This window comes from Anser anser, assembly GCF_964211835.1.
Source record: "Anser anser genome assembly, chromosome: 6".
NCBI classification, from domain to species: domain Eukaryota; kingdom Metazoa; phylum Chordata; class Aves; order Anseriformes; family Anatidae; genus Anser; species Anser anser.
This window is the reverse complement of record NC_139726.1, coordinates 20,724,171-20,741,039: the sequence shown is the minus strand read 5'-3', so window position 1 is coordinate 20,741,039 and position 16,869 is coordinate 20,724,171. Positions and strand designations below refer to the sequence as shown.

The window sequence follows — 16,869 nt, the reverse complement described above, 5'->3', positions numbered from 1 at the left end:
AGGAGTTTCCCTGTTCTGCGCTCCCCGTTGTTAACTGCGCGGCAGCAGAAGCCGCCTGTGGGCGCTCTGTGGGGGAAGGCAGAGCGCCTCGGGCCGCTGGGCGCGCAGTGGCTGGTGCCTGGTGGAGGGTAACGGCCGTGTGCTGAGGGCGAGGCTGGAGCCCGCCCCAGACACAGCCCGTGCAGCCGGGGTGCCTGGACTTACTGAAACCCTCTTTGTGTTACAGCTCTAAGTCTGCTTTTTGTCGTTTTAAGCTAGGGTGTGTGAAACTACTGCTTCAGAGTAACTCCAAAAGTGTACCAGCCGAGCGCACTTCAGTGGACACTTAACCACTCCCCCCAAAAAGTTCAACAACTAAAGCACGAATCGAGGGAATAAACTTGGCCGTTGACAGTTTTTTTCCCAGAGTGGGTCCTTCAATTTGTGCTGAGCTTGACACGGCCAGCCTGGAAGTTGTGACAAGTTTCCCTGAAGTCACGGGAAGCATCAAGTCACGACAAGGTGCATGAAAGACCGCCGTGCCTGCTCCTCGCCCTCACTGCCCTGCCTGGCTGGGGCGAGCAGGGCACAGCTGAGGGGAAAAATGGTCAGGGGAAAAACTTTCTGGCTTCCTACGCAGGAGTGCCCAATATGTGCTGTTCAGTCTCATTACAGATTGAGGCAGAAATCCTGTTACATCATCAGGAGCACGTTTAAGTGTGAGTGTAGAATGAGGTAAGTGTCTAGTTCTGTAAGGGTACTATTAAACGCTCTGTCCTGGCAGTAAAAACAGAAATGTTTTATTAGAAACAAGCTTTTAAACACATAAGTAATAATACATTATATAAAGGCAGACATAAATGTAAAAAGCAATATGGTAGTAACAAGCAATAAAGAATAAACTATGCTGCATTTGAAGATTTGAACATAAGACTTTTTAAGAAATAAAATACTAAAATGCATTTAAAAATTAGGGCTTTTAGTAGAAGAACAACATGCCAAGAACCACTTTGGACGTGAATTAACCAAACTTGCTGATGTCAGCTACTGGTGCAGTCACTCATAAATTTGTGGAAGTATTTTAACTGCATTTTTCATGTATCTTGCTAGTTAATGGAGCAGAGCTTACAGATAAAAGGGCAAAATCTAACAAGCATGTTGTTGGGAGGGGTGAGTAGCTCAGCTACCTCCTCGTCTTGTGACCTGGAGAGCAAGTAGGGAACAAGCTGATGCATTTACTGCGTTTATCTAGTAACCCGAGTAGTAATGTGCATGTCATTTGGAAACAGATATTTTAATATTTCAAGCACAAAATTGGATTTGTGGGAATACTTTTCCTTAAAGAAAGTGAAGAATCTGTAGAATCCGTGCCAACTATCGGGTTTCTGTAATGGAGAAAAGAAATTATGTGATTTTTAATGACCAAAGATTGCTTTCCAAAGCCATGTTGATAATTTTAAATATAGTTAGTGATTGTATAATGGTAGTATTTAGAAGGCAGGGCAATTACTATCGCAAGTGCTATACTGCTGTTACCGAATCTTGGTAAAAAGGAAATACGTACCTTTGATAGTGCTGAAAATTCGTTATTTTATTATACTGCGTCATACAATAGGCATAGCTAGATGTTTTTCCTGATAGTGAGTATATGACTTCACAATGTTAACATTCGTTAATTAGTGGCTTTAATTTAGTTAACACAATGTTAATTAGTGGGTTTAATTTTACATGCCATACTTGATACTCCATAACTAAACCCAAACAATAGTTTATTGATTTATAGCAAATAGCAAATTAATAACTTGCTAGTTATTAATGTAGAGACAGATACAAATTCTTACCTCCAGAAGAAAACACACAAGCCTCTCTACATTCCTCTTCACTCTCAAAACGATTTGCATTTCCATCACAGCCACCATACCAAAACTGAGCACAAGCATTGGCTTGTTTATCATAATACCATTTTATAATATAAACACGGCATGGCCCTTGATCCAGCCTTAACTTGCATCGGAGGTCCAGAATGCTTTCTAAAAAAAGAAAGAAAAAGGAACAAACACAACTGAGTGTGTAAAAATCAATTGTGCTGCTTAATTTTTAACTTTTCAACTCTGATTTTTTTCTGCTAATATTATATAGCCATTTAAGATTCACTTCTAATGATGTTACTGCATCTTTATTAAATCACTAAACTGCCTCTTTTCTGACATGGTTCTAATAACTTAAGAAATGATAGTATTATGACTCCACATACAAAATGAGCAAACAGTATATATCTGATTATTTTGACATCTAAATTTTAAAATCTAATAATCAGCAACAAGTCTTGTGAGCAAAACAAAATTTCCATCCAAAGACTTGCATCAACTATTTTCAGCCCACAGGTGTGACCATCATCTTTTTGCAGTACATTGCTTCGGTTTTGACTCTATAGTTCTTTTTGTGGTGTGGGAGCAGAGGCATTAAAATAGTGGCATCCTATAGATACGCATTAGAGAATTGTCACTTGCCAGTCTCACTCACTATAATACCATGAGAAAAATATTTTTCCTTCAAGTTTAATATTGTGACATCAGTGTTCTGTATGTGTCATTGGCAACCAGTATCTGGAAACTTAAATAAAATAAAATATTAGAATATAAAGCTGCCGGGTTAGTCACGCCCATGTTCCCAGGAAACATACAGTCTATTATGATGTTGTTTAATCATAATACATTCTTACTGGAACTCAAATGTCTGAATCCCCAAAGTGATGAACATAATATGTTCAGATATTTCATTGGGAAAGAATGAACCCTTTGAGCGGTTAACTAATTGCTGTATTTTCCTTCAAATGGCTGAACACCTTCTTTCGTTATTTCTCTTCTGAAAGAGAAATCTGTCCAATTCTGAAGTCACTGTGCTGCATTTTCTCTCTCTTTAATGAAGCCTCCTATCTCCGCAGACTGACCCTTTCTGATTGAAGAATTCCCTGCTCACTGGCCCACCTCAGCTAGTGCTATGTCTCTCTTTGGTGCCATTTATCAGCTCAGTCTGCCTCTGCTATAAAATGAGCAGTGAGGTTTGGAACTTGGGGAGATGAGAACTGGCCAACAGGCTGGTCAAGAATTACAGCTAGATCTGCAATAAAATTCTGAAATGGCTTCTTTTCCACAGCAAGGGCTCATGAAATCTTCAGAGAGTGGATAGGCCCAACAGAGTGACTCTGATTTAAAGCCTTATAAAGTTAGTATTGTGATAAGAGAGAACAAAATGAAAAATTAGTTAGGATCTATAACCTGGCCTTGGTGTGAGCCCTGCAATGGAATGAGTCAGCACTTCATCTGTTGGTGGCAGTGATGATATCATGGCTGCAAGTAAAAAGAAACAGAATGAGGCTTTTTTTTTTTTTTCATCAGCCAAAAGTAACTAGAAGTTGGAGATATTAACAATGATGATAATACCTCTAGTGTCCACTGTTAGCAAAGATGGTTGTTCCTCTTCCTCTAATTCCTCTTCATAAGCTTCATAAACTACCACAGGAGGTACTTTGGTCTGAAATAAGCATTAGATTTTCTTTCCTCTACAGATATTGTGCAGTGTCTCAAAATGAACAGGGCCTTCATTGCTTAGGTTTTCTAATGTTTTTCCTTCCCATTTATCCAGACTGCAATGTTAAGAATCAGGATTTTAACCTCACCGGATTGGTTTACCAGGACAGGTGTCAATCCTAAGCCTGTTTATTTATTTATTTTTTTTTTCAGTGCAATTGCACTTTAATAGGGTTATTTTTCCCACTGGGACACAAAAATAGCTGTATTAAACACAGCAATAATAATATTTGTAACAGTTTCAGGAATAAATTGTGACCATTAGATAACTGTCTGCCTGCAATATCTGAACTTTTATTCAGAACAGCCAGCTCCAAGTATAGCAAATGAAAGGACCTACTACAGTACCTGTCTTGAAGAAAAGTAAGGGAAAATTTGCAAATTGCATTAGTCAACAAGAGAAGGAAATACATCAAAAACTTTTGCTCATTAAACTTGCTGAATTTTCATACCGGAACTAATGGTTGAGGAAGATCACCAAGTCCCAGAGGAATTTCTGCAGTGGATACTCCAGGTGTCTGTGCTGAAAGTGATTGCCCATTAACATTGTTTTTCTGAAGCATGTAATACGAAGAACTTGAAGATACTAAATGTAAAGATGGTCCACTTATGCTTGCACCATTTCCATTATGATTGTATATTAAGGTACCATGTTCATCTTCACAGAATTGGTTGACTAATTTGGACTCCAGAGCTGTTTAAAAAAAGTAGAAAACCCCATCATACACAGAATTCACTGGATTTTTGAATTTGGATTATTTATACATGTAAATAATGCGCATACAATCTGGTACTCCTTTGGATTATTTATATGCATCTAAGAAGATTATTCCAGGTTCTCTGAACTGTGTATTTTATTATCACAAATTTGCCAGTCTTTAAGTCCTCTACATGATCCAAAATACAGTGAACTCACTAGGGTTGTTCATTTAAGCTTAGTACCAACTACTAGTTGGTAGTGGGGAAAAAAACTGCTTACTTTATTCACGTGAATAACCCAGTGAGAATGGGGTATTGAAATGAAGGTAAATAGTTAGAATTTATCCCACAATTAGATTCTGGTTTCCACTCCAGCAGATCTCGTGCATGAGCACTTACTCAGCTTAGAAAGTTAGTTTAAGTGACTTTTCCGCGCCAGTAGGCAACATCCCCTGTTGGCATGATATGTAATTGACTTGACCACGATGACTTAAAAGAAGGAAATTTATATCTCCAGGATCCTGTTATTTTGTACCTTGTAACTAATCCTGATCAGCATCAAAACATGATTTCCACAAAGATAATATATTTTTTTCCTCTGTTCTGAGAAGCATCGGATATAATGCAGAATAAAGCTGCAGTGCACGCACCTGGCAGGGTATTAAAGTCATCGATGAGATACATATGTTCTCTGTCTGGATCTGAAGCAATCAGATTTAATTCATGCACAAACTCAGCCTGTGTTGGATCTGAAGTATTTACAATTCCTATTGCATACATTTCGATGTTTGCTGCGTGAGCCTCTCGAACAGCAATATCTAGTTTCACTGCTTCTCTCTTGTCTGCTTGGCCGTCTGTTAGCACAATAGCTACTTTTCGCACTCCTGTTCGAGCACCTAAAAATCCTTCCTGGGTTGCTTTACGGATAGCAGTTCCTGTGTAAGTGCCTTCTCCCATGTATTGCATTTTTCTAATTGCTCGTTTGACATCCTGTTGAGTTGTGTACTTGTTGAGACCAAATTCTAGCTGAACTTCTAAACTGTATAGTACAAGGCCAATTCTGGTAGCGTTTCTGCCTACAGTTACTCTGTCTACTAAAGCAGTTACAAAGTCTTTGATAATCTCAAAATTTTCTGGTCCAACACTCTCAGAGCTGTCAATCACAAATACAAGCTCCATAGGAATTTCCTTACATTTAATACCACAACCTGCAAAGGAAAAATAAAAAATAATAATAATAAAAAAAAACAGATCACAATGACTTGACTTGGTATCCTTTTGGAAAGGAGAAGAATGCAAGTTTTACAAAGAAAAACAGAATCTGAAATAAAAAAAGTTTCCTGAGTACTTACCACATATCTCTTTAATTAATTTAATTATATCTTCTCTCTGGATATGAAAAAAATTACATATAAAAATATTGTACCACTTGTCTCTTTCAAATAACGTATAGCATTGATGCTACCAAAGATTTTGTTTATATTGGGTATCTGTGTCTACAAAGAACCTTAGTGTTTAACTTTCAAATCTGATCCTCCCAAATCTGGAATGAGTTCCACATTTTACAATGAACTATTTTATATAGCATATAAGAATCATAAACATGACAAAACAGAAGCACCTCTATGTAAAACAATTAACTGCTGTTATTGTAAAGAACACTTGATGATTCGGTTCTCATTAAAACTTAAAAGTCAAAACCCATTCAAATTTCAGCATCTAAATAATATGGATATTCCTTTGCTCTTAAAAACAATAGGGAGTGGAGAAGTAGACCCAGCTTCAGGAAACATGTTGCTTTTAGTGAGCTGGCATATGAGAGTGCCAAGTCAGAATGGAATTGGGATTTGTGAATGCGAGTGTACCTGGCCCACTGTATTACCCAGCTTTCAGCACGAAAACCAGCTGTTGCCTTCAGAGCTGTCTGTTCAGGGAAGTGATAGCTTCAGTGACATGCAAATAAAACTCTCTTCATTACTAGAGCAATCATTTATTGTATGTTTTGAAGTACACGTTAGGACTCATTTGGCACTGAGTCAGTCTTTCAAATACATCCTTTTGCCACAACAGATAGCTTCCACCACAGACTTCACTGACATGCTGAATTTGGGTCTGGTGCAGTTGAGGCTTAGCGGGAGTATAATTAAGGTCCATTGCATGATAGACCATGACAGGTTTGAAGATCTTTGCTCTTTAGACTCTTAATTACTATTTCAAAAAACTTCCCTGCAGCGGGTACACACCCAGGTAATCTAACAATAACTGCAAAAGAATATATAGAAGAGACATAAGTAAAATCACCAGGAATTTTAAATTCCATAACAGCATGAGGCAGATGAAAAAAAAATCAGAAGCCTATGAGTGGTTTCTTTCTATATTATTAATGAGCTACATCTAGTCAGAAAACCCCTTCTATAATAGTTTACGTAGGATGCATTTTAATTGATAGTACCTTGCATTCTGTTTATAATCTTGGTCTGATGGAATTTAAATAAATGAATTTGCTTACTGTTAGGCCTTGGTCTCCTTTTGGTCCAGTTTTGCCCTGTAACAGTGATCATTAATTAAGCTACTACAATTAGTAACACAGTAATTCAGAATATGACTTCATCTGTACCATTATTGAAATAATGTTTAGCCAATCAGAACTTCTGCTAGAAAAAAGTGTTCTTGTGATACTAGCTTGTACCTACCATATCTGCACCATTGGAAAGGTGGTCAGGTTTTTATGGGCAGTGGATGACCTCAAGTCTCCCATTGAGTCACTGAATTTCAGTTTATGTATACTTAATAATATGCAAATGCCAGAACAGAAGAGCACCACGTTTTGTTTTCCAGCTTTTGGGGACCGTTCCAACGGCAGTAGTTACCATTTTGCCTTCCTTCATCAGTACATCAGCTTCAATCTACAGTTACTTGGTTGCCATAGAATAGAATCACATAGTTTTATTCTTAAAACACACCTGTTGGCTTTCACTGCCTCAAGAAGGAACCCGTATTTGTGTTTTGAGATTGAGGTACTCAGCACAGAAATGTCTTCTTTGTGCTTTTAAATGTTTTCATATTTTCAATTTCTTAAGCATTTTAGATTATGAGTAGTTAAACATCAAGAAAAATGCATAACCCAGCTTTAGTTTTAAGCAGTTTAAGAAAACAGACGTGATAAAACTGAATTACTCACAGGTTCTCCAGCTAAACCAGGGTCACCCACATTGCCCTTGTCTCCTTTTTTCCCCTTTTCACCTGTAGCTCCTCGATCTCCCTTTGAAGCCATGCAGGTAACCAGATAGAAAGTATAAGTCATTTTTTATTACATTTTTCACAGTTTTTGAATTGTGTGAAGAACTTGTACTATTGGGTAGGCATTTTCATGGGAATAATAGCTGAAGCAGTTTGAAAAATGAACCATCCCAAACAAGTGTGTGTAGACAGAAGGGTTTCGTAGGATATTGAATGATGAAAATGGGTGTGTGTCTGAGAAAAATAAGATAACCATAGGGAAATTGAGAAGAAAGGTGGGGGATGTATTTGGAATGAGTAATGGAAATATTCTGAGAAACCTTTTGGTCCAGAAAAGGTGTTTAGGTTAGCAAACAAAGGAATTAGTGCCTTCCGGTTTGATTTTTGCTAGGCTATGGGAGTTTGTATATTTTTTATAAACTGATGTGATCACATCCAAAAACTGATTTCAACACACATTTCTCTTTTTCTTAACACTGATGTAGTCCCCAAATTTTGCATAACTCTATGGGCAAATGAAAGGCAACAATATTAAAACTATCTGTATTTCTTCTAGCTGCAGTAGCAGATAAGCCTCATATGATATTAACATATGCAACATGGAAATTAGTATAAAATATTAAAAGGATCGTGTGAATGGCTGGGCTTTTCCCTTTTCACAGAATTCACATGCCTTTAGTGAGAGCTGACAGTACTGAGTATTTTTGGTATGCTGGCTTGGGGCTCAGACATTATCTCTGATTTAGGTACCATACCTTCTGTCCCAAAAGCCCTTCTCCAGGAGGGCCTCGTGGTCCTGGCATTCCATGAATTCCTTGTTCCCCCTAATGATAATCCAGGTTAGTGATATTAACCCTTCGTAGTCACTCATTAAGCATTATTTTTAAATGTTCAAAGTGTTTCAACTGCATTTTAACAACTGTGTTCAGCAGTATGTCTACCCTACAGATGTATAGTATTTGAAAACTGCATGATCATATCAGCTGTCTCCATGGGTATGAAAGATTTGGGAAGAGGATAAATAATATTTTTAATTCTGGTTCATTTTACGAGGCTATCTTTCCCTCTTAAAAGATGTCCCTGCTTTCTCCTCCCCCAGTCCACACACCTTTGGGCTTGTTTACAGCAGTAGAGACAGAACATACTTTATAGGTGCTTAAATTATCTTTCTCATTGTCCAACCTCAGGTTCTCTTGTCATATACGAAATAACAATGTGCAATCTGTTGTTTCCATTATACTGCGATGGTCAGATTGAAAACTCAGCACAGGTTAAATACTGAAGACACAGTATAAGGGAGTCATCTTACCTTAATTCCTTGAATGCCTTCGCCAGGAGGTCCCAAAGAGCCAGGTGGCCCTGGGCGTCCTACGGCTCCCTACAGAGAAACCCTGCATGTATTAAGTACAATATTCATAATAAAAACACACAATAAATTGTTGTACCACCATGTAATTTCCTGTCAGTCCTCTGCCACATCAGTATCTTTTTATAAGTAGTGAGGATAAGATTGCTCTGGCTGATAAATGTTTTTTATCCTTTATCAGATTATTTAAATCCAGTTGATACTTCAAAGGAGTCACTCAGGACCTTATGGTCAGAGAACACGAATCACCTTGATTGAGATGAGCATTGCACTGAAGGATGGATTGTATTGGTGAGACACTGAGGACTGAATTACAATTTAAGAGAGGATTGTTATTTCCTAAATGATGTGGTATCTTTCATCACCACTAAGCTTACAGTTTCAGACCTGTAAACATACACAGTAATGTGGCATTACAAATAATCTCTTGTTGCTAATTTATAAGCTGATTTTTTAAAGAACTCTAGAGAAAATATTCCAGTTCCATATGTTTTCCATAGGAAGCAATCAGAATGCATGCAGTACAATATTAATTTTATACCTGTATTGCAATTCCAGTGGCCTTGCATTAAATTCTCAGTTTTCTCATTTGTAAGGATCCTGTATTCATGCCTAGCACAGGTGGGGTTAGTGCTTTACCACCACTTAGCCATAGACCTAGCCTTCAGGCCAATGTGAACACTCTGGGACCAATAAGCCGCATTGTGCAGGTGATACGTTCTGATGTTGTGAAATCCTTCCTTTTGTCCATGTTCAGTTCTTTTATATTCACATTCACATCCTGAAACAGTTTTTTTTGTATTAATAGACTTCTGAAGTCCATCTGTAGGAGCGAGAATTTTCCATTTTGGAAGGTTTCATAAGGAAAATGGCTTTTTATTATTATTTCCAGGCATTTTTTCAGGATGTATATTATAATTATATATTACATTAGATTATTATTGATTTACTTTATACAGTAAAGAAAAAAAAATTCTGGAAGAGCTCAGCAGTTTGCCTGCAGCTTTAAGACTAAGAAAGGGAAGACACTGCTAAGTGCTTACTAGTCCATTAATCCTAGGTCTGGAAAAATGCTAGATCTGAAGAAATTTTTGCTACTAAATTGGAGGTACTGTCTGCAGGAGCTACATGTTTTCTTCATGCAAGCTTATCACTTTATTTATCCTCTGCAATAGGGAAAAGGCCATGGTTTATGGCAGGTTAGCAGAAACATTTTTGATTTTCTACAAATTAAAGACACTGTATTCCTCAGTTATCTGTTGGATTATTTGTTTCTAGTGAAGTGTGAAGACAGAAAACATAAAGATGTGTATGCATGATCATGTTTTTATACTGTATTTTCCTTTTCTTTTTTTTTAGAAAATAGATTATGGGAGATGTAGCTGTTTAAATGGCTTACTTTTGGTCCTGGCAGGCCTTCTCCTGGGGGACCTGGGAGACCAATTGGTCCTCTACTACCGGGATCACCCTGAAAATGGATACTTTAAAAAATAAGTAGTGAATACCAAAGTTTGATTTCTAGAATTCTCAGCATCTGTTGTGCTCAAACGGGACAAAGACAGGAGACTTGCTGAACAGCACAGTGTAAGTCTAAACAGAGCTAAACCATGAATACTGCAGACAGGATGAGAAAGATAATTGGTTTTAACAGTGGTCTAAACATATCCAAGACATGTACAGTCAGGCAAGTTACAGATAAATTACAATTCCCATATCATAAAATGAACTATAGTTCCTCCAAGCCAACAAAAATCTTTTTGCTTTCTTGCTTGTCAGAGTTGGATCATACTTGATGTTCACATTGGCACTGCTCTAACATACTTTTCCTATGAGTGCCTTCAGACAGCTAGCAGTTTGAGGAGAATGGAAAAAAGACATACCCCCTTTTAAGAGAAATGAGGCATGTTTAAATAGCTGCACTCAATCTGTCAATTGCCTGTATAATTCAAGTAATCCTACAGTCAGCACCAAGATGAGTTCTGAACTGAAGCTTGAAGATCTGCAATGGAAGCTACCTTTTATATACTGACAAGTAAATTAAAGCTGTATGAAAAAGATACTCTGACTGTGACCTATGGGTAGGAACTATATCTGCATGGAGTATCTGTATGCATTTACTTTTCTAGAAGTTAAGGTCTGTACCTTAGGTCCTGGTAGTCCAATTCCATCAGGGCCTTGTTCACCAGGAATCCCAGGAAGGCCTGGCAAACCCTGAAATTGCATGCACAGATAGAATATGAATTTAACTTAAGGCTATGTTGACTGCATGTTTTTGTTAACATTAATATGGCTAGTATCTTGAATACATTGTCTCTTAGTGGGGTCACTGTGGTCTGTAACTGGTTAAATTCCACTCTGGTAAGCCAGAAGTTGTGTCAGTGTTTGTCTGTGTATTCTGTCTCATGCAGGAGGCTTGTACATGTTTGAAGACAGAGGGGTCTTATCCAGAGAGGCAGGTGCAAAAGGAGTTCTAGCATTGCATTACACAAAAATGTCAAAAAGCATTATAAATGCTTCAGATTCCCATTTCCACTTTGACATTCATTTATTTTTATTCCTCAATGTGTGTATGCACTTTTACAGTTGTCTGTAGCACAAGTAAATGCTAGCATATCACCAAACTTCCTGGCTGTAGCCAGTAATTCTCCTTCAGTGCTACATACACATGCAAGCAAGGAAGAGGAACAGACACCCTTCTCTCTTTGTATCCTCTTTGCAGGCATTAGTCATATGTGCCAGTACAGATTTCTGTAAAGGTCTGTAAAGCTGATCAACCCATTCTTTGCCACATCCTCAGCAGCCCATTGAATATATCTGAGGACTGTTTGGTCTTCTGACTCTGGACACAGTTGCTTTTTCAGTGGTTCTGGAAGATAGCGCTGCCCAGAGCACACACCCACATATATGGACGCAGCTATTCAGCTCGGCTTTGATCTCCTGTTTGGGGGTTAAAATTCTGGATGACTGGGCAGAAGACAGTATCTTACTCTAAGATATTGCGGGAACTGATTGAAACATTAGTGATACTTTAAAAAAAATCCCTGCTTGGAATGTGTTGCATTGTGTAATCAAGAGAACTGTGGGACTTTTAAGGTCCTGGACTACTTCAGATTTCTTTTTCCTTCCTTCCATGCTGAAATGCATTTCCACAGTTGAGGAGCATAAAAGACAAGCAAATCTTTCTTGGCGTGTCAGCTGTGGAAGTTAATCACTTTGGTGTACCTATTTGTTCCCAATTCACATTAAAAAAATTGTCTGTAAACTTACAGGTGGACCAGGATAACCGTCTCCTTTTGGCCCAAAGGGCCCAGGGGGTCCTGGAAGGCCTCGGTCACCCTGATGAAGGCAGGAAAAACAGATGAGACGACTGACAGTGCAATTGCTAGCAGGAAATGCTCCATGAAAGTGAAACTTCTTTGGCAGGCATACTGTAAGTTGATTTTATCTATCTGCTCACGTATTTTACTATGTGAATGGTTATTGGAGGTTATTAATCCTAAAAGTGGGATATTTAATAGCTCTGAGAATATACTGGACCTTCCAGTTTTAAGTCACTAATTGGATCTCTTTTGAGAGCTCGGTCTCCTGTTACTATGATTATGTTATTATGACATACATATAAGAGGGAATGGCTTCCCCATATATATATATATATATAATTATTATTTTTTTTTTATCATGATTATTATTACTCCAGTTTTGGGGGCACAAGCCCATCTTGACAGACAGACAAAAGTCTAGCAGGGGAACTGAATTACTGAGTAGCTATTTTTGATAATGCTAACTGAAGATAGATAAACTGCTGTAGAGCACTGTGAAAGTTCAATATTGCTTCTGCACGTGCTTTTTGTTCCATGTGGTGAGAAAAAGGACTCAGGGTTGGGGACACCAGCAATTTGTGTGGTCAATTTAAAAATGTTTTCTGTCACAAGGTTCCTGCCTGTTTTTGTTCCAGAATTGTATTTTCCTATACTGCCATGGAACCTAATTAAAGATATCGAGTATAACAGGAGCTTGTTAGCAGAGATGTTCCCTTTTAAGCTCCTTTCATGGATCCAGATAGCTGGAATATCTCAGATACACAGATTTACCAGAAAAATTAAGAGGATTAGACTCTGCCAGCAGCACTGGATGGTGCAGTGAATTGCTCTGAATTACAACTGGATGAATGATCTGGATGGATGACTGTGTTTGTCCCTTCAGCTAACCAAAATATGGGCATGCGTAGCAGTGCCAAGAAAAGGCAGAATTTTTTTTTTTAAATTAAGCCATAGAAAGTTTTACCTTGTAGTTTTACCTTACTACACATCTTAGTGCAGACATTTATCTAAGAGAGAAGCAACAGCAAAAGCACTAATACTGATCGCAAAAAGTGAAGAACATAGTCATAGAAACATGCTGAGCATAACCTAAATGAAAGAGCTTTGAGGGCTTAAGATCAGTCAGAGAACAAGGGACAGTGGCTATACTCGAGTATTGTCAAATTCACTAGGTTAAAGCCTGAAGAAAAGTTGAATCTAGCTAACACTGAGACAATACTAGAGAAGTGCTAGAGAGAAGTCCTTAGAGATTAGCTGCTCTTTCATGTTCTTCTTTCACTGCCTAAGGAATCTCTTCTCACATGGCCAGTTTGGCCCATGTCCTGAGCTCTTGTTGGAGTCTATGGATTACTTTGTGCCATACCTAGGAATGAAGCCATGTACCTAAGAAGGACCCTGGCTGAGAAAAATTAACTGTTTGGCATGTATGCTGCTGTAAGCACATAAATCAGGTGTCCTCTCTGTATTCACTCATTATGAATTAAAAACAATCAAATTTTCCCTGGTCCTCTGCCATGTGGAAGCTTATGGTTCATGGAGTCTGGAAAATTGACTGTCCGTGGTGATCCAGCCATATAAATCTTTATAATGTGCCAGCGCAGTACACCATACGCAGTAAGAACTGCAGAACACTTTGCCATCCTAAGTAATTTGCTGGTGCTTCACTGAATCCTGCCTTATTTTACAGTTCTATCAGAAATTAATTTATCAATTTAGGAGCTACCTTTGCCCCAGGAAGCCCAAAACCTGGTTCTCCAATTGGTCCAGCAAGACCAGGTAACCCAATGTCACCCTGCAATGAAGAAAACATGTACCCTAGTTAGTTATTTTATTAAACATCAATCACAGACTGTTTTTTTATTATATGCCATACAAACAGATATATATCAAATGTAATAGTTTTATATATATATATATATATATATATTTGTTTCATGGGCGTTTAAGATAAACACCAAGAGCAGACGAAAGAAAAATATTCTGATACGGAAGATATCAAAGACAAAGAAATGAACACAGGTAGGCTACACCTCAAGCTGGCAAATAATTAATACCAGGTCATGGTGGTAACTAGAATGCACACAATATACAACTGTCTATAGGAAATAAGACATTTTGGGCGACCTTCTAAGGCTGAAATTATTTACACAATAAGCATGCCTACTTCATTGTTTTCACACTGTATTTGAAAGCACTAGGAGTTGGAGTGCAGATGTTACCTTTGGTCCAGGTACAGCTCTTCCAGGAGGGCCTGGCATTCCAAGACGTCCTGGCACCCCAGGTTCTCCCTGCAGTGAAGGAAGGAGAGCAAAAACAATGGATTTTTCTGCAAGTAGCATGAGCATATCTCAGAGAAAACATCTGTGTGGCAGTTTATCATATTCCATTAAAATTCTATTAGAAGTCTCAATATTTTATCGATACACTATGTTAAGTGAAATCTAGCCATTGCAGAACTGATAAACAGTATAGTTCTGATTTCTTAAATGGAAATGAGATTCCTCTCAGTCACTGAATAAATGTATATTATTAGAATTCCTTTTCTTAGAGCATTCTAGACTTGGTCCAGCACTCAAGGCTTCCTGCCCAGCTGTGTAGGTGTACAAGAAAACATTTATTTTTTGTCAGAAAAGATTTTTTAAATAGTCCTTTCGGTGTACTTTATTACCTCTTTTTATTTTTCTTCTTATGTGGAAATACTATTGTGTGAATTAATAATAAAAGACTTAATAAGAAACCAGAGGAGAAACCTCTCACTTTCAGTGAGTAGTGAGAATTCAAACTCCACATCCTTAAAAGAATATCAGTCATGAGTCTGATCAGTGTAAGGGAAAATAAAGTCCTGTTACATGTGTATATGCTAGACACCATATTGCCTTCCCAAATATTTCAGCATAAAATGCCAGTATTAGTGCCCCATAACTTTTTCCAAGTCACTGGGGAAACAGTATGGTGAAAGTAAAGTTTTTTAAAAATGCTTCTAGATGTTTATAGTGATCATAGTGTGTCTCGCTAAGAGAAACCTTAGCTGAACTTTGTTTTTTTTTGTTAGTTCTTAAGAAGCAAGTTAATTCTAGGCAAGTTGTTCCTGCGATCTGCAACAAAGCACAGTTTTGTGGGGCTGTTTTACACACATAACATGATAATGAACATACTTTAGCTCCTGCAGGCCCAGGCACTCCTGTTGGTCCTGTTAATCCACGTATTCCTCTCTGGCCTTGATCTCCCTACAGAAATGGAGAAGACATGTCACATGTACCAAAATATTAAGAACATGTAGTTGATGTAATGTCTTGGACAATGACTCCAGCAACTCCCAGTGTCGTTATTTCATAGGATACAGATAGTGACATGAGAAACCATAATTACTTTTCCATCAGTGGATCAGTACAGAGGACCAGTACAAGAGCCAGAACCCAAAAGATTCATTCAGTTATTCCTACGAATCGAAGCAGTAGTCCCAGCAAAAGATTTACCTCTTCATGAACTTCTTGGACCAGACACTATCATTGGTACTGGACATTGTGAGCCAGTGCCACTGTACTGCCGTTACTTTTTTTTTTTTTTTTTGTGAAAAAGATGTCCCAGATGGTCTTTTATTAACTTCATTATTTAAAAAGTTGGTTTAGGCTGAGGCTGAAACAAATTCTGCAGCTAGTCGCTTTTAGAAACACTCGTTAACCTATTTTTTTGAGATGTATTTTTTCATTACTTGTGTTAGACTAAAAAAGAGAAGATATTGACAAACCTATTTGTGGAGCCTTACAATTCTGAATGTCACCTGTAGTAAGACATTCTCACCTTCTCCCCCTGTATTCCAACCCCTGGAGCACCTTCAGGGCCTCTAAGACCAGGTAATCCTGGTTCACCCTGGAATGAAAAAATTAAAGCACTGTTTCAGAGAACTAAATACACATGGTGCAAAATTAACTCTATATTCATTTGAATAAGCTCATTAAAATCAAAGACTTTTAAAAATCAATGGCAAAATTTCCACTGATGTCACTGGGCCCAGGATTTTCTTCCCATAAGCAACCACTGTAAAACTGTAGGTGGAATTCATGAAGTAGCATGTTTTCTAAGTAATAACTGAACACTGAGTACGGAATTTTGAACTATATAGGTATCTCATTCTGGGAAAATACTATGATCAGAAGGCTACAAAAGGTTGCCTGTAGCCTTTGCTGTGATCTTCCTTCTCAGCTGAAGGGATTTTAGTGGATTAAAAAAGCCAACAACTGTAAACAAGATAATAGACAATGACCACCACCACCCCCCGAAAAAAAGAAGAAAAGGTTTCCCTAAAAACGTGTGTTTGAAAGAGAATTTTTTCACCAAAAATGTGCTACATTTCCACTTGTTCATGAACACCACTTATTCTCTTCTCTCTTCTAGGTTTGGATATCAGCACAGGGTAAACAGTAGGAATGTTTGAAGGGAAGCAAGACGGCTCCAGAAAGAGATGAACCAACCTTCTGTCCAGGCGCTCCATCTTCTCCTGGAAGGCCAGGCAGACCTGCAAGTCCTGAAAGGCCTGGCTCACCCTAACATCAATAAAAAGCAAGTCTTTCTATTAAATACAGGCTTGATACTATTCTTTTGCTGAATCAAGGAAATTTATTTTAAAAAGGCTACTAAACTGTATGTATATTTATAGCAAACACTTACGCATATG

General features: G+C 38.0%; 1 protein-coding gene and 1 long non-coding RNA gene across 4 annotated transcripts in view; one reads left to right on the top strand and one right to left on the bottom strand.

The window, feature by feature from the left end:
* Positions 1-25: 25 nt before the first annotated feature.
* LOC310901880 lies at positions 26-16,714 on the top strand. Of its 3 annotated transcripts, XR_014586263.1 has the most exons (5): positions 26-714; positions 9,056-9,165; positions 10,289-10,458; positions 12,144-12,304; positions 16,590-16,714. It is a non-coding gene; the product is annotated as an uncharacterized lncRNA (long non-coding RNA). The 3 variants fall into 3 exon arrangements; XR_014586262.1 differs by lacking the exon at positions 10,289-10,458; XR_014586261.1 differs by lacking the exons at positions 9,056-9,165; positions 10,289-10,458.
* The window catches only part of LOC310901857 (uncharacterized protein), a 39,739-nt gene continuing 23,597 nt past the window's right edge, over positions 728-16,869 (bottom strand). Inside the window, exons 21-39 of the mRNA XM_083842373.1 lie at positions 16,667-16,738; positions 15,996-16,064; positions 15,350-15,421; positions 14,414-14,482; positions 13,918-13,986; positions 12,142-12,210; positions 11,017-11,085; positions 10,274-10,342; positions 8,818-8,886; positions 8,264-8,332; positions 7,450-7,530; positions 6,778-6,813; positions 5,621-5,657; positions 4,919-5,476; positions 4,022-4,263; positions 3,423-3,513; positions 3,258-3,329; positions 1,821-2,009; positions 728-1,364 (exon numbers count right to left, since the gene is read on the bottom strand). Of these exons, the coding sequence (XP_083698499.1) occupies positions 1,354-1,364; positions 1,821-2,009; positions 3,258-3,329; positions 3,423-3,513; positions 4,022-4,263; positions 4,919-5,476; positions 5,621-5,657; positions 6,778-6,813; positions 7,450-7,530; positions 8,264-8,332; positions 8,818-8,886; positions 10,274-10,342; positions 11,017-11,085; positions 12,142-12,210; positions 13,918-13,986; positions 14,414-14,482; positions 15,350-15,421; positions 15,996-16,064; positions 16,667-16,738 (2,013 nt within the window). The 3' untranslated portion in view covers positions 728-1,353. The remainder of the gene's footprint in view (positions 1,365-1,820; positions 2,010-3,257; positions 3,330-3,422; positions 3,514-4,021; positions 4,264-4,918; positions 5,477-5,620; positions 5,658-6,777; positions 6,814-7,449; positions 7,531-8,263; positions 8,333-8,817; positions 8,887-10,273; positions 10,343-11,016; positions 11,086-12,141; positions 12,211-13,917; positions 13,987-14,413; positions 14,483-15,349; positions 15,422-15,995; positions 16,065-16,666; positions 16,739-16,869) is intronic.